Raw genomic sequence first — 21,961 nt, 5'->3', positions numbered from 1 at the left:
TTCTCTGGGCAGCCTGTAACAGGTGCCTCACCATCCTGCGTGAAAAATTTCCTTCTAATATCTAACTTAAATTTCCCCTCTTTTAGTTTAGAGCCATTCCCCTGTCCTATCACTATCAGAAAATGTAAAAAGTCAGTCCGTCTCCTGCTTGTATGCTCCCTTCAAGTACTGAGGGGGAAGTTTTTTACTAAGAGAGTGGTAAGGTGCTGGAACAGGTTGCCCAGAGAGGCTGTGAATGCCCCATCCCTGGAGGTTTTTAAGGCCAGGCTGGATGCGGCCCTGTGCAATGTGATCTAGTGCTAGATCTAGTGGCTGACAACTGTGCATGTGGCAGGGGGGTTGGAGCTTGATGATCTTTGAGGTCCCTTCCAACCCAAGCCATTCTATGATTCTACGATTCTATGTTTGGAAGGCCACAATGAGGTCTCTCTGGAGCGTTCTGGGAATGGAGTAATCCCAGTCCATACTGCTAATGCTTTGCTCTGTACCCTTCTCACTTCTTGAATGAGAGGAAATGCTAGGTCTTGCTATTTAAACTTCAAAATGACAGTGGTAAAATACCTGTTTATCCTCACAATTTCTGGACATTCTTAACTAGAGATTTCTCTGCCTGGTCTTAACAAGTTTCCTGTTTTTTGTGAAGCTCAGTAGCTGAGGACTTCTGGAAGGGCAGTGGAATGGTGACACTTGAATGTCACTGGAATTTATCTCTTATGGCAGATTGTCCAGTGTTGGAAATCCAGATAATATTCTATGAAATATGCAAAAGAAAGGTAGAGACTCACTGCATATGTTGAATAACAGTGATGCTATTTGAATCTGGACTACAATCCAGAGAGGATCTTTCAGTGCTGGAAGAAAGCACATCGTGATCCAGAGGCAGCAATTGCAGCACAATGCCTATCTCTTACGTTACACAGTGAACAGTATGCATTTGGAAGTGAAGCCCTTTCAGTCCATAGGATTTCTGCAGAGAGACATAAGGCTGTGGTGGGAAGAGCTGGATGTCTCAGGACAGTATTTCATCGGTGGCATCCACCTTAAACATAGTGATGCCTGCTGATCATTTGTACTGAAGATCCTAAACTTAATCAGGATATCAGTGAAGATCTGCTGAAATAACTGGGCAGATTTTAATAGGCAAACTGCTGCCCTAACAAGATATAACAACATAGATTCATACTACTAATTAAACGTACTATGTTTGATAAGTAGAAATATATTAAAACCTAAGAGAAATCAGTCAAAAAGATAAAGTTTTTCTCCTTCAAAATAAAGAACAGATGAAATTAAGTCTTTTAATGAAAGATGAAAAGGACTGAGTTTTATTCTTATCTCTGTGTCTTCAGCCAATTTAGTAACCTTACATTGGTGACCTCCCCGTGCTTACAGTCTCTCCTGGTTCCTAGTCTCCATTACAAGCACTTCAGTAATAGCCAAGACAACCACTTTGGATGAGTTCTCAAAGCAAACATGACCCAGAACATTCTCTGAGGATGCAGAAATGGGCAAACGATACATCCACTCTGATTTGGGTACTGCTGGAAAGAGGCTTTGCAGCATTGTTTGGCTATGGGAGCTCTCTGAGACCCTGGGGTCTGAATGTGTTCAGAAGGCTGTGCTGGAGGCAACCCAGCAAGAATAGCACCTATGTGCCATTGGTATAGCCTTGCTCCTGGAGTAAGAAGAGGACCTTTATTTTGGTAATGAATATACTGAACTTGTGACAATGCAGCATGGTCACAAGCATTGGTGCTGACAGCAATGTAACATGCGGGGACGTGGAGACCCACAGCTTAGTGTACGTGCAACCACCAGGAGCGTGGCAGTGGGCAGAGGCAATTCTAAATGGAGGAAATGTGCATTACTATCTCAACTGTAACTAAATCACACTCATCAAGCTTCAGTGAGCATTCAGTGCTTTTACTGAGTTTGCAGGATGGTGCTGTTAATTCTCCTTGGGTAAGAAAATATTCTCATCAGGTCAGCATTTTATTTTCTCCATCCTGGACTGACTGGCTAAATGGGTACTTTATCAGCTTATTTCATAACACCATAAAGCAAGGATCACAGAATCATAGAATAATAGAATGGCCTGGGTTGAAAAAGACCTTAAAGATCATCTAGCTTCAACCCCCCTGCCATGGGCAGGGTTGGCAACCACTAGACCAGGCTGCCCAGAGCCACATCCAACCTGGCCTTGAATGCCTCCAGAGATGGGGCATAAAGATGTCTATTGCGCTTTGTGATTGGATAGCATTTTTTGCTTTGGAAAGTCATTATGTTGTCCCAGAGGACCGTCAACAAATCCATCCCCAGACACGGAGAAACAGAGATAAATAAAGGATTGTATAAAGGACATTCTTCTAAGCTGTGCCTTGCCCGTCTTTGGCAACAAAGACACAAGCTACTGAGAAAATGAGCTGTAACAAAAACCAGCCTTTGGTGTGGCACTGACAGGCTGCATTTGTTGCTTCCCGGAAATATCATGACTGACTGTAATACATAATCAGATAATCAATTTAATCAAAACTGGAATCTCCCATAAGAATTTAAGACAATAAAAATTATGCCAAGCAAATATTTTTTTTCCTCCCTTAAACAACTTATTAATCAAAAATACTTTCTCAACCTCTTGTTTTTTATATATTGAAACCAAAGATTCTGAAAAATTTCATGCAAGTTCTTGCTGGGTCAGTTTCTTTCTGATGCAAATTTGACTAGGACATTTACTTGTATGTTAGAAAACTTTTTTAATGCTTGCTTAAAATATTTTGCACAAACATTTAATGATAGAACTTTTCTTGATTTGTTCTTTACCAATGACATGACAATGGCATATGCAATATAAATATAAGGCATGGTAATGGATCAAAGACAATTTACTGTTCCATGAATTGCACTCCATATTCAAAACATTGAGTCATACAAGCTGTCAATTAAATGTCTTTACAGGAATCTTGAATTTATAACAGGCCTTGTTACAGTCATTCAATTCATTTAAAAAAAAAGTATTTTTTTAAAAAAAAGTTTCAATTCATTTAAAAAAAAAGTTGCACATAGTTACCTAAAATGGACACTGATACAGGCAATGTTCAGGTTGTTTGTGATGTGGCTGGATTAACCTCATCACTGGCTGCAAGATCTATTTAGTCACTACAGTCAGCTATAGTATCTCTACACATAGACTTACTCAAAAGCTCATAATGCCATAAGTCTTACCATTATTTCACAATGTGGAACCAGCAGCAGCCTTGATATTTTAGTATATATTCATTATCAGATGTTGCTCAGAATTTCCTAGGAATTGGAAACTTGCAGTTCAAATAGGAACTGTGGTAATCTTTCAGGTCTCATGGGGAAGTCTTTATTAGAAAACTGTGTTTTCCACTCAGAGGGAGCTGCAAAGCCTCCCAGAAAAAGACAGGATGTACCAGTGTGTGCAGGTAGACAGAGTGTCAGCCAAGAGCCACGAGAGCTACTGGACAGGAGTGTATGGTTCCCACTGGTTTCCAGTGACACAGCTTGGTGTGTCTCTAGTTTGCTGATCTCAGGCATACATCACATTGAGGTATGGCTGAGGAGGATAGCAGCATGTAGAAAAGCAATAAGGCCTGATTACAGAAATGCATCTTCCACTTACAGAACTATGCATTCATGCAACAGGCTTCTGCAGATGATCTCCTTGTCTGGGGCACTCTAACCTTCTTTCTGGTTACAAATAATGTTAGTTGAAGTATGTAGTTTTCTAGGGTCTACATTTTCACTGTCTTGAAGACTTGTAGTAGGGAAGCCATCTAGCTGGCTGTTCAGTTTGCATTTCAATCAATGACTGTGTAAAGATTCTCCTAAAGAAATATGAACTGGCAGGTAGTTTTCCATGGCAGTGATATGCCTTAACTAAAAGAGTGTCTGAAAAAAAAAATAATATATACATATAAAGCTAAATATATATATACATATAAAAATGTATATAAATATATATAAATATATATATATATATACTTACAAACAAGGCAGTAATTGATGAACAGATTTGGACTGACATCATCCAGAGTCCTTCCATATAGGAAGAAAAGTATCATTTTCTATAAGTTCAGTAGCTTCTGGTCTTCCTAAAGTGCCCCATATATGTTTTGCATGCTGACAACAAGGTATAAAATACTGAATACATCAAACTACTCAACACTTAATCAGAAAGGGAGAATCAAAACAATTCTGCAGTGGGAAACAAACTAGCATCCTTCAATTGCAATCCCACTGCTGATAGAAGGACTAAATACATTGCTGTTTGGTAATTCTGCTTGTATCTGGCCACTGCTGTCAAGGCATCAACAAACAACATCTTCAAAGAGTCTGACAGCAGACAGCAGGAAGTCCTGGTTTTCAATCTAAAACTCCATTCAAGGCTTGCTTCTCTGTGAGGCTCCACAGCCCAGCTTTTACAGATACACCCTCTAAGGCAAACTAGGGCCGGAGTTGTAATGAAACCCAATGTACCCTTCACCCAAGGCAACATTAGATGAAACCATAGAAATCAATATAATTGATTGAATTTCTCAAGCCAGTTAAAATATGATAGTGGGGTGTGACCTGAAAGAAGCAGTTCTTTATAGAGTACTGGTGTAAGGATTAGGCCAACCTTTTTCCACCAGTGTGGCTTAATGAAACTATTGCAGGGCATGTGCTGTCCCTTACACACTTACTCCAAGAACTGACAGGAAAACCGGGGACTGATGACCTCCTCATTTTGAAACCAAGTTAGTGACAGTGAACATGCTTAAAATTTCATCTGAATATACAAGTTTTGTTGATGAGTTGTCTCTTTGGCCTCCATTCAGGCTGGGGGACTAAGCGGGAAATGAATGAAAGCATCAACTAATGCTAGCGGAAGCTCTGATCCTGCAGGCACCACAGCTGAGTCTGTATGTAGTCCTCTCCATTTAATGGGAAGGAGAGACAGCCTGCAGTTCTTAAGTGGCTGTCCAGGATTGTGACCTGAGGTGTACTGTATGTGAGCACTGGCATGTGAACAGGCGACAGTATTGCACAGTGCAAATGTCCAGGAATGACTGCAAAACCACCACCTCCCTCCTGAACCGTCCGAGTCAAAATGTACTTATGCATGCAACTTCTTCATTAACTTTGCAAGAGAAAAACTCTCATGGGTGGAAGGAAGCCAACACTGTTGCTCACCAGGGCAAGGACATGGCTGTACTGCTAGTACACAAAATGCGTCCTCCACAGAAACCACTTCTGCTTTCATCAATTCCATCACTTAAATCCACAAAAAAATTAAACATCCCTACCCTTCAAGTTTGTTTCAATGACTTGCATGCAGTATCTATACCATAAAGCTACCTGTGCCCTTCAACAGACATATTTTACATATAGGTTATCAATACGTTTTTCCAGACCAAAGGAACAAGAAGTTAGGTTAATTTAATAAAAAAAATAAAATATGGAATAACATTGATTTTGGCCAATATCAGTTACAACAGAACTACCCTATTTTACAAATAACAACTGAACATTTTACACATGTACAGTATTTTTTCAGTAAAAATGAATTTGGATTAACAACGTGTCAGTTTTTTTTTTTTTTTAAAGAAAACAAAGATATTAAGTTTTTATCTATAATAGTGTTAGAGGCATTTATAAGTACCCAAACAAACTCTTTACAATCTATTACATAATTAAATCTCAATTATGAATATATATTTATATATAATATATATATAATATTAACTTAAACTTTGAAAGCATTATGTTCTAGTTAAAACTGTTATATTGAGAAATGAGGCAGTAACAGACTAGTAGTTAAACTAGCACAAATTAAACTCTCATAACTTTGCATGTTTAGCAAGAAATCTGTAATGGGCACCAAAGGAGCTTCACAGGCCTCGTCATACAGAACCAGACATGGATTGCAATAGTTTATCTGCTCTCTGGCAAAGTGGGCATAGGTCAATATTAATTCATTTGTAAAAGTTCCACAATAATTTTTGTATTTAAAAAGGAGGTTCTCTTTATTTTCTAACATTTACATGCTTAAACACCTGCAATACATTTTCTACTTGTGTGTCCTGGAGAAATAACAAAGAGAGACTTTGCACATTGTAAGTATTCTTCCCACAAAACAGTATCTTTGAAGCTCAGTTTACTGTTTTCTGCTAAAATGAATGGCTTCCGAACAGCATGCTAGGTGAAGCTGATGAATATATATTGAACAACTGTGTACGTGGGTACAGAGACAAGACAGAGACCTGCCTCTCTCACCACCCACAATGGTTTTACAGTGAGGTAACTTCATAGGCCTCAACAGGATTGTTCCTGCTGAAATTTGTACTAGGAGCTGTTGAAAGCAGATTCAGGCCCATCAAGACAAGATTGTTACATCAAGAAAACAGTTGATTTATTGCCCTATATGTTAATACTCCTGCAGATGTATTTGGCACAGTGTTACAAGCTCAATTACAAATCCAGTCCTGTAAACACATTCTGTCACATACAGTCACACTGGCATTTCTGTATGGGCACTATAAAATATCCCCACATACTTGCATGATAATATCCCCTTTTTGGTGAACGTTACAAGACAACAATAATTTATGAATACTCCTTACATGTTAGCAACTTTTCAGTTTCCACGTATACATTACTCTTTGCTTATGCAAACCAAGAGTAGTAGTATCTTCTGAACTTGTTCACAACAGGAACAATGATTTTTTTTTTAAAGTTTATTTGAAATAGCTTTTACAATTTAAAAAAATAAAATAAAAATCCTAGCATATCTGTTAATAAGCTAGCTGTCTAAAAATGAGATCTATATGACCAAAAAAACCACTTTGGGCAAAACATATATACACACTGCATGTGATACAAAAAAACAGCACACAGCAGAGTAAGTAGGAAAGAATTGTGTGCAGAAATGATCACTTTTCTTTTTTAAATACTGGTACAAAAGGGACAGAACTTAGTCCTGCAGCTGACAATGTTTCTGATTCCCTTAGGGACTGATTTCCTGAAGTTCCCCCTGTCAATTCACAAAAAAGACTAATGCAAACTTTTTTGTATTGTTTACTTTTAATCCATGTAAACGTGTGTGTATTCTTGAAACACTCTTTAAACATCCTGAAGGGGAAACAAGCAGGAAAAAAAAGGGAAGAAAAAAGACCTTCAAAAAACAGAAATAATCCTAAAGTTGACAGGAAATCAAATCATGAGTTAAACATTAATTTTGGCATCAAATGCTTTGGTCACACAATACTGACTCTGTGATCCTGGATGCTCAGCTCTAAACACCCAGTTATGAAAGGTAGGTGTGTTGTAGTTTTTCCATTTAAGTTCCAACAAACAGTTCACCATCTCCCCAGACAAACAGGGGGGAGAGAGAGAGAGAGGTGGCTTTTTTTTTTCCTTTTTCAATAATACGTGTTAATCTGTAAGTCTACAGGAGCAGGAGGACTCTGGGAGGTGTGAGTTCACCCCTTGTGCGTACATGTTCTGCAACACAGTTGCTGGAGCACTTTCCGCTGGCAGAGATTGTTCTTTTTCACCAGCATACAGAATCCTCCCTCTGCCCAGGACTCTTCCGTGGCTTCCGGAGGGCAGCAGCAAGAGAAGAAGGGGAAGTTGAAGGTTTGGAGAGCATGGGGTTTACCATGGAGGGAGGTTTAATTGGTCAGACAGGTAGATTTGGTTGAAGAGACCATTCAGGAGCAGGTAGCAAGTAGGAAATTTGGTCCATCAGAAGGAATTTCAGTCAACAGCATTTTATTTTTCAGGAAGAGATATTGTGCGGTCCGACAGGGAATGATTGGTATCCATTTGTGAAAAAGAAAAAAAGATTAGAAAGAGAATAATTAGAAAACAGTGATATTCACAGCAAAGGAATTTGTTCTTGATTTTCATGAATCAAAAGAATAAAATAGACAAACCATGAAAAAAGAACAAACATTCTCCACAGAAATTCAAATCCTACACGTTAACACATACCCAGTGTTTGACTGTCAGGAAGTGGAATGAGAACCCCCACACTTGGTAACTTAACAGAAGGAAAGACTTCTGTCCCTTCTTTAGCTAACCTACACTGCTGAGAGGGCATGCCATGCAGTAGGATCCAGTCGCGTCACTGCAATTGCCTCATGGCCCATGTGTCCATGTGTTGCTCTGCAATTGCACTCTCAAGAACAGGGCAGATGAGACTGAGGTGAAGTGTCCTCAGTCCTGGGCAACTGTATGTGTACCCAGATGAAGCTGCATGTGGACAACTAATCTATCCTAACATAATGAAGACCAAAGTGATGTATATGTATATGCACATAAGACTACAGTTTATATTGAGTATCTTTCACACTGCTTAACACAGGGCTTTATTTTGGTATGATTTTCCTCTTGGATAGCACTTGTTGGGCTGTTCTCTACAAGTAATTCACATAGTATCATTTTCAGAGAAGTGTAACATTATCTCAGTGTCTCTGCAATTGTGATTTGTGAAATGAATGAATATTAGTGAATAATTAAGCCAATCATATGCAATATGAATGATATCTTTGTTGCCTCAGAGAATTCAGAGGAAGTTCAAGTCTCCATCACAAATTGGGTGCCCTCTATTCTTTTCTTTCCTTATTACTTTTTCACATGATTTAAGTAATACTACAGTTACTTAAGATCCTTTTTACTTACCAGCATTTTCACAGTTTAAAGTGGTGAAATACATACACGCAATTCTAATGACAGTACACTAGAGTCCTCCTATAAAAACCTTTTGAAAGCAATGACTTTTGAAAAACAGGAGAGGAAGCAAAAGTAGGTTGCTGCACGTAGGGGGGAAACTATTTTAGGAAAATTCAGGTGTGTATGTGACTAATTCTATTAATACACTACTTGTAAAAAATCTGATAAAAATTTCATAAATCTGAAAAAAGTAAGAAGTAACATAGACCTAAAATAGAGAATATAACAAAAGAAAAGAGACCAAACCACACCAATACATTTAAGAAAAGCTACCAGCAGGGTTAAAAAAGATCTTTTCAGAGAACTGCACTCACCATCCTTGCAGACTGTTCCCACTACGCAGACACCAGAGTCTAGGTTATAGCCGCTTGGGCAGATCGTGCAGTTTCTGTCTCCTTGACCACTGCAATCCAAACAGCTGGCATCGCATCTGAAAGACAGTGGTAGGGGTTGGCCTTATGGCCTCACCAAATACAGGAGCTCCCAGGAGAAAGCTTCTGAACTGTAAGGGGCTTGTTTGCTGTTTCCAGAGGTATCAGCTGCTCCAGCAATGAGAATAATTAAAAAAATAACCTCCCTCTACAACTCAGTCCTGCTTTTTTCCTCCAAACACTTTCTATTCATATTTTTTTTAGTAAATAGCTGCAGTATTCTAGTACTTCGGAACAACGTAGAAGTAATAAACAGAAGTATTAAACTGACAGTGCATTCATGTGCCACCAAGGGATGGACTCAAAGCCACATGATGGAAAAGACTGACCTGCTGCCCAGTCATTTCATCACCCTTCTGACTTTGTTAGATTTTGACTGTGTATTCTTTATTTTATTTTATTTTATTTTATTTTATTTTATTTTATTTTATTTTATTTTATTATTTTTTTGAGTGGAAAGCTGGAAAATGATAACACATTGTGAGCTGAAGCTGTTCAGCCTGGAGAAGGCTCTGGGATGATCTGATACCAGCATTTCAATATCTGAATGAGAGTTGTAACAAAGAAGAGGACAGACTCTTTAGCAGGGTCTGCTGTGACAGGACAAGGGAAAATGGTTTCAAGCTAAAAGAGGGGAGATTTAGATTGGATATAAGGAAAAAGGTTTTTTTATGATAAGAGTGGTGAGGCACCTGTACAGGTTGTACAGAGAGGTGGTGGATACTCCATCCTTGGAGACATTCAAAGTCAGTCTGGATGGGGCTCTGAGCACCCTGATCTAGCTGTAGGTGACCCTGTTCATTGCAGGGCAGTTGGACTAGGTGACCTTTAGAGGTCCCTTCCAACTCAAATGATTCTCTGATTCTAAGATTTCCTTCTTGCTCTGAACTCAGTGTGAATCAATAGTGAATGATTCCAAAGGGCAACAAGTGGTATTTATTTAATAAACAAAGGAATAAAAAAATATGTCCCTTCTTTGCACAGCACAACCTTCTCCAAGGCTTATCCACCCACTGGTACATGCAGACGACATGTTTCTGTCTATGTAGCTGAAGAACTGAAATGGTCCTCATGAACAGCAATTAACTTGTTATTAAAAAAAAATCCACTTTGCCTTTCTTTTGGTTTGTTATTGAGATACACAGAGGCTCTGCCAGATCTGTATACTCTGCATTTCTATGCATATTTACTCAGATTATCACTACAGGTTTTTTACTCAAGGACACATACATGTACAAGAAAAACATTTTCAGAAGTTCTGCATAAATGTAACTCAAAATTTAAATAATACTTTTTACTTCATTTGTTTTGAATACATATTTTTTTTCTGTACTTATAGACATTATCTTTCTCAACACAGTAGTTCCTAACATACTGCTAATCATTAGAAACGTATATTACCAGAGATCATACCTTTTGCAGCTTTTGTATCCACTTTCAGTAGAGTGATCAAGGTAGTAACCAGTACTGCAGGACTGCACACATCTTCCATCTTCCATAAAATAGCCCTGTGTGCAGTTTATACATGCATCTACTCCACCACCTTAAACCAGAGAGAAAATACACTCTATTATTGGCTAGTTCGTCCTATTGCCTAACAGACACCATATCTCTAGCTGTAGCAAAATCTGACTGCCATTTAAGAGACAATGTATAGCCTAACTTACCTTCATTCAAAGAGTAACATCAAACTATTAATGTGTATGGTTAGAAGAAAGCACATTACATAGTTTCGCTATCTCTTTTCTGAAAGAAGTGGATGTTGGTATTTCTACAGGTGCCACAAAATGTCTAAATCATTCTTAGAATCCAGAAAGAAAATGGGAGGCACTGCAGGAAATTAGAATGAGCCGTATAAAAGGGAAAAAAAAAGAGAGTGTATTCACACTTTCAATTGTATTTTTATGTTAGCTGAAAGAATTTGGCTACATGTGTAAGATGTTAGAGAACTATCAAAAGAATTACAGAATCACAGAATCACAGAATTGTAGGGTTTGGAAGGGGACTCCAGAGATCATCGAGTCCAACCCCTCTGCCAAAACAGGAATTCAGAATTCAAAGATTACATGTCAGAAGTCACATTATGATATAGTAAAATAAAATCAGAGCTAAAAATAGAGAGTAACGGAAACAATACAGATAAATGTCAGTGAGATACCTGCACACGTTGCACAGGAACGGTGACATGGCTCACATTCCCTGCCATTATGGTATTTTCCATCTTCACAGCGGATAGCACATTTCGTGCCATGCAAACTGTTGGAAAAAAGCACAGTGTTTGAGCAGATAACAGCAACAAAAGACAAGCTAATTCACAAATCAGTAGTTTCCTTTAAAAAAACCAGCAGCTCATAGATCAGCATTCACTGGTTTCCTTCACAGGTCATATTTTATCAATGACAGCAATGACTTCAAGAGGGAATGAAATGCAGTTTAGTCTATGGTGAAACACAGGAGCTGTTTACAAACTCATTGTAAATATTACTAAGTAGGAGAGGCCAGAAAAAAATGAACAGTGCCAGAGTCCTAAAAATTCAGGCATGTAAATCAGAATTACCCATGAGGAATTTGGCACAGGGTCAACACCACTGCATTTAAAAAATACACAAGACCTCATGCTTCATGTGAAAGACCAGCAGCATTTCCTGACAGCGTGCTACTACAGCACAGGTCAAGAACAGATTGACAAGAAGGAAATTGCCACCCTTTTCTGACACAGCAGTTTTCTTTGAAATCTCCTAAAGCCAGTTCTGCGTGGTGTGGGAGATTTGTCTAGATTGCAGCCCAAGGCATTCTGCCTGCAGGCACTTTTGAGAAGGAGCACAAAGTACTGGCTAAGAGAGGAGGAAAGAATAGCATAAAGAGTCACAACTCCATGCTATCTATGCTCTAAGTAGCGCTTATGCTTTCATGTTCTAAATGCTGAAGTAGAGCTTTTTTTTTAAAGTTAGGACTTCTCTGCCATGTTTGCCTTATTAAATAGAAACTCAGCTTTCACTAAACTGTACTCTTTCTCAAAAAATGCTCTTCAGCTATGGGGATTATCAGCTTAAGTGAGAGCTAATGCTGTTTTGCGGATTGGAACCAACAAAAGTTTTGTATGCTCAGCACCACTGGAAATTCTGAAGAGTAGATATGGTCCCAGTTTAGCAAGAAAAATTCAACAGATGTGAGAATATCTGCTTTCTTAAGTATTTTTGCTCAGCCACACACCTCAAAGTGCTTTACGTGTCAGGTAGCATTATCATGTTTTTACAGATGGGAGAACTGATCATTTGCTTGAGTTTAGTTAATGGGCCAATAGCAGGATCAGAAATGGGATGTAGGTCTCCCAGGTCCCACCCAAAGTCCTGTCTATAGATACAACTGACAAGAAAATGCAAGAATCTTTGAACCACAGTGGAATACAAAATGCATGTCCTGGAGGCAATATTGATTTCTGATTTGTCACACCCACCCAGATGATGCTCTTTGAAAACATTACCAAAAAACAGTCTCAGCTGGCTAATATTGTCCAAGTAAACATTAAACATAAGTTACTTTGATTTCATTTTCATTTGTTTCTCCTTCTTCTCTCTCACAGATTATGCTGTCTTTCTCCAGAGGTGAGGTTTGTGTGAATAGACAGACAAGTATATGAACTTAGTTCCTGAGAAATACAGAAAATGTGAACATAGCTGTGACAGAGACCGTGTCCTATAAGGTCATAAATATGCAGCCTTGGGTATTCTGACATATATGCCAACTGCAGGAACTTCTAAACTGCTTCCTTTCTAAATTGATTTCACAGATACACAGAAAGCCATGCTGAGTCCGTTAAAATTCTCCAAACTCTTAAGTTGGATTGAAAATTTAATTACATTTTAAAAGGGAAGCAGATACTCATATTTCACAGAAACTGTAAGCAGACCACATCCAATCCTATGCTTTCCTTCCCATTAGATCAATCTTCCTCTTCAAAGGGTCCCATTTTTTTAATATTTTGTTTAAGAAAAGATATATTTCTAATAAAAATTGCACAGGCACTTGAAAAATAGAAATGAAATATAAATACAAAGAAATGAAAAATCCTTTACAAAATGTAAAGGAATCTAGATCTTCATGTCCTATAAACAAACACCTTTCTGCTTTTATTACTCAAAAGACAAAATTCCACTTAGACAAAAAGTAAAAGCTCAATGTCAAAACATATGCAGAACACTGTACTCTGAAAGAAGAACCCCTACAGTTACTGAATACCAACTTGATATTTTTTGTGGCATAAAGCCAGCATATACTCCTCCGCAGCCTTTTTAAGATTTTTGACCTTAGCTGCTTGGATCAAAAGGTCATTCATTCATAATGGAGCCTGGAATGCATACTGATGCTTTGTAGGCTTTACCTATCAGTTTCAAGAATGATTAAGTCCTCCAATGAAATAAAAATATCCACCGCTGTTTAAAATAATGTGCACACTATATCGTAACAGAATGGAGCCTGAGGTGCTTGAGATAAGTGAAGGGCTGGATGTATGAAGAAACACGATAAAGATAAGAAAGTAGTTTGTAACTATCACAGGAATGAATCAAAGATTAATATGACTCATCAGCTCTACCTCTAAAATAATCCTTGACTGCCACACTGGAGGTCAAAGAAGTGAAGAAGCCAGTTTTCCACACGACTGTGGCTTTTATTTTACGTGAAATGAAAGGTCTTTTAAAAACCCTTTGTTGGCCAAGATGGCACACAGCTGCACAATAAAATACTATATTACAACCTAAGCATCAATGGAACACATGAAATGAGGGCAACTCAAGGTTAAATAGCTATCTAGTATTCTTTGTTGTACACCCGCAGTCTCATAAGCCTCTCTGAGTATTGTGTTTAGTGACAGCCATCTTTTCCTTACCTTAGGCCATGTTTGCATTCTGTGCAGATTTGGAATTCAACACATGTCTTACAGTTTTCACTACATTTTCGGCAAACAATCTTATCTACGAAGAAAAAAAGAAAATAGCCCAGAAAACCCTGGTCAGTTATATTTAATAAAATTATTTGGAGATATTATTACATGTCTTACTGTTTTCTAGCTTGACACCAGGAAGCTAGACTAAAACATCTAAATTCTGTCTATCATTAGATTTTTCCTTCGGACACCAAATCTATTTATAAACACACTGTATCTTCATTAAATCATATATGAAGCCTCTACAGAAATATCATGCTCTGAGGTTGTTCAAAAACTTTTGTAAATGCTTTATATTTAAATTAACTATTTACAATATGGACTTAAACTGCCTTTTCATACAGTGGGTCAGTCAGTAATGACTGCCATATGTTCCAGAAACTATCCTGAAATTTACTTTTTACACCTCACGTGCAAACAGTCTGTCCTATCTTACATGATTTGGTGTTCAAAGAAACACTTCTGATCTTAATGAAATTGAGACATAATTTACCTAACATCTGCCTTTTCATCTCAAGAGCTCCCTGCTTCAAAAGAAATCTCTGAGATGCAGTGCCATGTAACTCTCTGAGGAGAAAAACCTGGTGGTCCCATTTTCATAAATTGTCATTTACACATCTTGGTCGGGTAGAAGGGAAATCCCTTCACTGTAGTTCTCATACAGTGGCAAATGGAAAAATTAGAGTAGTACCTGCTTTTACTAATCCTCAAAAATGAACAGACAGCTTCATGGCACAGAGAGCAAAAGGTTAGGTATCTACGTAGGTCACTCCAAAAGTAATGCCTCCTATTTATTTCCATGGAAACTACAACAGATACAAAGAGCAAATAAAACTATTTGATAGAGCAAATTCTCAGCTACAAAACACTATTTTTCAACACAGTCACCACCATTAGCTGATTCACACAGATGAGCTGGTCAAGATGCTTTTCATTACATGGCGTGACAGCTGTGCTTGGCCATCCAGAACATGGCTTGTCTTTCACATTGCTGTTGCCACTGCTGAAATGCACCACCCACTGCCTCACTGTGCTTACATCCACTGTTTGGTTTCCATAAATGTTCAGCAAGCATTGATGAATGTCAATTGGTGCAACTTTTTCTGCATGGAGGAATTCAATTCCACTCCTTTGCTTCACTCGCACTTCCATGTCAGATGCCATTTTGTCTGACTGCCCCTCTGTTGGATCTGTCATACAGCAACATAATGTAACGGAATATTGATGGGAATGTTCAGCCTCCTCTGTCCTACCAGCATCTTCTGCCTCTGACATTGTGGGTCAGCATAATAGAAAAGGAGGCATTACTTTCGGAGCAACCATCGCTTGTAGCTTGTAGTTGAATCAAGCTCTTTGAGCACATGTTTATATTTTAAGCATGTGTCTAAAGCTAACTGAAGTCCATGTAGTTTAAGCACATGTTTGAATATATGTCCATCTTTCCTACCCAAAGTTGGAAATAAAGTGTGTCAACCTCAGGACGAAATGGAAGCCCTGTGGCATAGAATTACTGCTCTTGAGTCATCACATCATTGCAGGTCAGAAACTCGCCTGAAACATTAATTGCAACCACATTTTCCATATGAGGAGCCTCATTTTCTCAGAGGTCCAGTTCAACAACCATTGTCAACTTCTCAGCTGCCTATTCTATGTGGTCCCACAGCATTCCCACAGCATGGGAGAATGGGGAACTGGAATGCTTCATGTTCACAATCTGGATGCCGCCTTTCCCTTTTGGAGCAGTAATAACCTGCTCTGTCCTGCAGCTGACTTTACTCTTGGACTGCCTTCATTCTGCTGGTTACTCCCAGTCACGAGCAGAAATGAAATCCTGCATCTAAGCATGATTTTTAAAATGAAGGAACATTCTGCCATTCTGAGGAGATTCTTGATCACACTTAGCAGCAGTGTAATAGGAGGAGTAGGATAAGAGATAGATGCATTCAACATACTTTTCCTGCTTATCAGTAATCCATCAGCCTCCCCAGATCAAATTCTATAGCCCACAATAAAGAAACAGTAAGTAATACTAACTCTTATCCAGGTAAAACCCATCGGGGCAGGTGGTAATACAGCTATTGGTTACTTCATTCAGGTAGTAGCCAGATTTACAGGTCATGCACTGGTCACTATGGCCTCCAACACAGGTTTCACAATTGGGTGAGCATTTTTTACAGCGTTTCTTGTCTGCATTGTAGTGACCAGGTGGGCAGGTCGAAACACAGATCCTGCAGACAGCAGGGAAGAGAAGGCAGAGTCGTTAATGAAATAACCTGCCACCACATTCCTGGACCATGACTGCAAAGCAGAAGTATTTCTCAGCATTGCTGCTTCTGTAATGATCACGTGTTTTCCAACGATCATGTAACCCTCTAAAGCATTGCATCAGGCTGCTTCTGCATTTTTTTTCCTACAGCATATGCTATCTCACTGGCAAACACCTTGACAGACAGTCATACCGTACCATTTATGACCATCTATATCTTATTCAAACAGTCACTGAAGTTGTAGTTGCTATCACAGTTATACACATATAACCTCTTACAAAAAATGAGGAAATAATCAGGGAAATGTGTTTGAGTGCTGTACTTGAAATTCTTATTAGTTAATTCTTTTTTGTTAACTCCTAAGAAAATTTGTCAAATTCAGAGGAAAATAAATTATCCACGAATGCAGCAAAGAGAAGAGGAAAGGAAGCTAAGATATGTACTAAGGAATTTATGAAGAAAAGTTTTTTTAAATTTTGGTCTTACCGTGTGTTGTTCTTGGATTTGTAGTAGTAGTGAAGACAGTCAGTACAATGATCTGGTCCTGGCCCATCACACCCTACTTTGCTGCATTCAGCATTGCATGGACCTGTAATAAAAGCAAAACACAGGAAAAGAATTGAATCTCCTCCTTTAGTACTTAGCACCCCTTAAAACATACTATTTTAGTGCAGAATACAATTACTGTGTTTTTGTGTATTTGATTTAAAGTCCAAATTGTAATTTGACCACACTGAAAGGAGAATTTTTTTAATATTTGAAGATCTTTGCAGATACTCGCCTCAGTATTTGTTCACACTGATACATAATTTTTAGCACCTGTGGCATCCTCTGAACAATCTATCAGATTGATCTCTTCTCTGATGACTAACAATTAATCTAAATTTTATCTAGAAATGTGAAAAGGTTTGTGAAATTCATAATGAGGAATAATTAGCAACACTGTTTATCACAAGCAGGTCAACATAATCAGCAGCTATTCTGATTAACAAATGGGCAAGTGGTCCAAGTGGCTACCACAGCAGAAGTGAACCAGCCCCCAGTGTCCAGACTTACCTCCCTCTGTGCAGCTACATGCTGCAAAAGCCTCAACTAACTTTTCATAGAATCACAGAATCATAGAATGGCCTGGGTTGAAAAGAACCTCAAAGATCATCTAGTTTCAACCCCCCTGCTATGTGCAGGGTTGCCAACCACTAGACCAGGCTGCCCAGAGCCACATCCAGCCTTTTGCTTATTGGCAAGTCCTTCATCTCATCCGCAGTCATGTTTACACTTTCCAAATAGTTCCAAGCAGCTAGGGGACGAGAGAACCATCATATCCTGCCTTCAAGTAGGGGACAACGATGTGTAAACTCACAACTACATCAGGATCATTGCTCCCTGGTGAATGCAAATTTCCAAGCTTTCCAGCCACCTTAACATGGCCCTTAATGTCAAGTAAACTTGAACAAAAGTGAGTTCACTTCATACAACAAACGGTTAAGAAGTTAGTGACCTTTATAGCAGAGACAGTAGTGTTTTGTCATCTATCAAAACAAGGAGTTGAGCAGTTCTGAAGCAAAAAAAGGGACTGTGTGTCTGACATGCCGTGACAGGAGACTGCAATAACAGAAACTTCTACATTGAACACTGCCATGCTGTTAGCTTGCAGGAAGTATACTTAAGATTCATCAGCACTAATCATCTAGGTAATGCTATTAACATTGTTGGAATATGTGTAGGAAAACTGCCAGCCTGACTTATTCTGCAGCACCAAAAATCTAACTTTTTCAAAACTTAATGAAAATACTGAAAAACTTCTATGGGGATAAACAAAAAACAACACATGTAGATATAGAAGATAATATTCTTCATATATACATTTGTGCATACCTATATATAAATCTTTATGAAAAGTAGTGCATTCTACATAGGATGTTAACTGTAGCTTAAAAATACAAAACTGTCTAAAAACCTATAAAAATGCAATGCGTATATATAGAACTTTAAATTATGAAACAAATCATCCTGAACTCCCACTACTTCCATACCCTGAGAATATCCTTACAAAACTGTTTTTGCAAAGTCATTCTGTCAGCACTGTGATCTAGCTTCAGTGTATTAATTTTTCCCTTTACAAATATCATAAATTCTGCATAATTATTATCAGTTTTGCCACTGCACTTCTAACTAATCAGATGAAATATAAACACAACCTTACTGTTCTAGTTAGAGAAAATTCATGAAAGGCTCCATTTATTGAATACATTTCTGTTTGGCTATTTTTATTTTTGTTTCTGGAAACTTTCACTATCACCTATTTTTTCCCAGATACTGAAGGCCACAGATCCTACAATGGCACCAGAATCCTAGTCTTGAACTAATGCAAAAGAGACACAAAACATGGAAAAGAGCAGATACTAAGTAAGCAAGCCTGGAGTCTTAACAATGTGTGACCATATGTTGACAATACAAAGTCCAACATTTTATATATGCAGAGTCTCAGGGCAGTAAATGCACAGAGTAAATTAATGTACGCACCTGAATAATCATCTGTTGCATAATCTTCTGTAGGATCTTCAACTGGACTGGAGCGTACTCTTTCCACTTTTGGAAAATCATTTCTCGGTGAGTATGGCTGGATGGATGTTCCATACAGTACTAAGGACCACTCTTTCAATTTGCCTAAAAGTATTAAAAGTCTAGTTTTATAAATCATTTCATATTATATCTTACAAAATATATCACCTGTGAACAGAAACTCTGAGTAGGCATGGAAGACTTTGCTTAGTTTAATATTGACAGTGCAAACTGTGCTTCACTGTAAACTGAGAAAGCATACTTTCTTCAACCAGATTTTACACAGTATTTTTTGCAGTCCCCTCTCTTGTAAATCTTATAAAAGTTTGCAAGGGTGAACTCAACATAAGCCATAAACAAAAACCTTAGGCCATATAGTTATTTACTTATTCATCAAGATATTCATCAAGGAGCTTTTGCTACAGATTTCACTTTTCCTCAGAACATGAATTGTCCAGTTACAATTATATTTCTTAGCTAACTAGCTGTATTCAGAATTCTGACTTAAGAACAGCGTTATATTTTGTCTATTATTACTCATGAGTACTTTTCATTGCTTTATGGGATACGTTTCAATGAAGAGGAAACAAACTCTTTTAAAATCTCTATAGTAGAACATCAATGCCCCTTCCCAAACAAGCACAATTTCTTATTTCTTTGGCCTAGTTAATTTGCAGATACGTCACTTCAATGTCTGACTTTGTCACCAATATTTTATCCTCTCAGTATTTGAGTGAAGGAAGAAAACACATGTTTTCCTGTCTGAAGTATTAAAGTACTTCCATGTAAGTTATGTTGTTTTTTTTTTTTTTTTTCCTGTGGAAGAATATAGATAAATGTATATCAAGTCATCAGTCCAAACTGTCAAGATGCAAAGTGTAAATATTCAGACTTCACCTCCCTGTCTACACTCCCCAGTATATTAATTCCATGAAAAGAGCAAAGGACTCAGGTCTGAAATCATACTTGAATACTACAGTGTTGAAGCAGCTGGCTGTAAATGTACAGTTCTCATCAAAAGACTCAAGAGAAAAGGGGAGCAGGGAGCATTTTTTTCTGAATTTGAAATAATCTATTTTTGGACGCTGCCATGAGGCCTCCCCTCAGCCTGCTTTTCTCTCAGCTGAACAAACCAAGAGACCTCAGCTGCTCATCACACATACTGCTCTCCAGACCATTCACCATCTTTTCAGCCCTCTTTTGGATGCTCTCTAATGGTTTTATGTTCTTCTTACATTGTGGCACCCAGTGCTGCACCCAGTGCAGGAGGTGAGGCCACACAGCACAGAGCAGAGCAGACAGTCCCTCCCCTTCCCTGCTGGCAGTGCTGGGCCTGGTGCACCCCAGGTACAGTTGGCCCTTTGGGCTGCCAGGGCACAGTGCTGGCTCATGTTCAATTTGCCGTCAGCCAGAGATCCCAGATCCTTTTCCACAGGGCTGTTCTCCAGCCTCTCTTCCCCTACTCTGTACATATATCCAGAACTGACATGTTCCAGGCGTGGAATCTGGCACCTGCTCTTGCTAAACCTCATCTGGTGGGTGACTGTCCAGCTCTCTAATTCATCAAGATCTCGCTACACTAAGGAATCGCCTTTTGCCAAAGAATGGTCACTATCTGACAGATAATAACACGGTTCTCTTAAATGATTTGTCTTGGAGTGAATATAGCTTCACCATGTATGTTCTATGTCCTTTCTGCATTTTAACTGACTTTCACAGCATATAGATTATAATATATTGGATGCAGCTGAAAACTGTTTGTGCTGCTTTGTTACTCTGAACTTTTCCTCCTTGCCATTATTGCGCTCCAATGATCAGTAAAGTTTCAAAGTGATGATTTTATATATCTTCCAGAACACTGGTAAAAGTACTGAATACTACAAAAAAATATTTGCCAGGACCCACTAAAAATAACCACAGGCACTGATGCTTCTTGGGCACAGAGTATTGTTGTGTCTGGACTTATTGGAAAGGCTTGTGCTAACGTACTGGCAGGAAGGTTTGGAGCTTTGACCTTATACCTAATGCAAAAGAGCAGCAAGAGGAATAATGTAGGGTCTGTCAAGACATTAGCTGCCTTTTAAGAATGGTTCAGTAAATAAAGAGGGAAAAAATTCGTGTGACTTGCCAGCAAATAAATGAACCCAGCCTCAAGGTAGGTTTAATTTGCACAATGAAAACATTTCAATAAATAATTATATATCCATACACACTCTTTAATAATGAATAGACAAAGTGTGTACATTTATGCTAAAATCTTTCTTTCCCCATTTTTGGCTGCTTCCATCATTTTGTTTGGCTAGAATAATCCCTTACCCTGCTTGTATTTAGTACGTAACAGAGGTCCCACATTGTATGTGCAAAAAAAAGGGTATATCACAGTGTTGCACAGCAAGTATAAGTGCACTTCCATAAACTCTACAGAATTAAATGCAGAAATCACATGCACTACTTTATGAACTGGACCCTGCCTTTCTTTACAGGCAACAGATGTGGCACTGCCTTGCCAGTGCAGGGATATGACGACATGTTGGGTCTTTGTACTCAGTTTGATTACAGGAAAACTTCAGCTCTTAATTATAAGACCTTTTGATAGCTAAACAAACACATGCACACAAAAAAACAAGAAACAGGCATGATGGCGATATCAATCTGATAAAATGCAGGCTACACAAGCACCATAAATTGCATGGAAGTACCTTCTGTTCACATCCTGTTCAGTGTATAGACTAACTCTAACATGTCTAAACAGCTGAGTTTATCCACTATGAATATATGGCATGCACTTTCACAGCTTTCTGAAGTGTTACTGGACAAATTTCATCAAGAGGCAAGAATAAGTCTAGGAAGCTGAGGGACATAATACTGAAGAGTATTCAAAGAACCAGGATCCAAACTCATAACCAGAATACAACTTGTGAAATCCAAATGCATGTAAACATCTACCTGGTCCAAAGAAGTGATTAACATTGCGGTAAAAAGAAACTAAAGAATAAATTCTCCTGCATGATTCCCTT

The 21,961-nt window shown here is 38.4% G+C and overlaps 1 protein-coding gene across 3 annotated transcripts in view; it reads right to left on the bottom strand.

Annotated features, from left to right (window-relative positions):
* PCSK5 (proprotein convertase subtilisin/kexin type 5) overlaps window positions 1-21,961 on the bottom strand; it is a 261,474-nt gene that overhangs the window by 59,036 nt on the left and 180,477 nt on the right. For 2 of the 3 annotated variants that reach the window (XM_021380737.1, XM_021380738.1), the window contains 7 exons: window positions 18,906-19,049; window positions 16,869-16,971; window positions 16,150-16,343; window positions 14,059-14,143; window positions 11,329-11,426; window positions 10,584-10,713; window positions 9,054-9,169 (listed from right to left, as the gene is read on the bottom strand). In XM_021380737.1, the coding sequence (XP_021236412.1) occupies window positions 9,054-9,169; window positions 10,584-10,713; window positions 11,329-11,426; window positions 14,059-14,143; window positions 16,150-16,343; window positions 16,869-16,971; window positions 18,906-19,049 (870 nt within the window). Of the gene's footprint in view, window positions 1-5,422; window positions 7,601-9,053; window positions 9,170-10,583; window positions 10,714-11,328; window positions 11,427-14,058; window positions 14,144-16,149; window positions 16,344-16,868; window positions 16,972-18,905; window positions 19,050-21,961 lie in introns of those variants that run through there. The other variant, XM_021380739.1, reaches the window with a different exon arrangement.

The sequence above is a fragment of the Numida meleagris genome, chromosome Z, assembly GCF_002078875.1.
Source record: "Numida meleagris isolate 19003 breed g44 Domestic line chromosome Z, NumMel1.0, whole genome shotgun sequence".
In the NCBI taxonomy this organism is placed as follows: Eukaryota; Metazoa; Chordata; class Aves; order Galliformes; family Numididae; genus Numida; species Numida meleagris.
The sequence above is the reverse complement of the archived record's forward strand: the minus strand, read 5'-3'. Positions and strand labels throughout refer to the sequence as shown.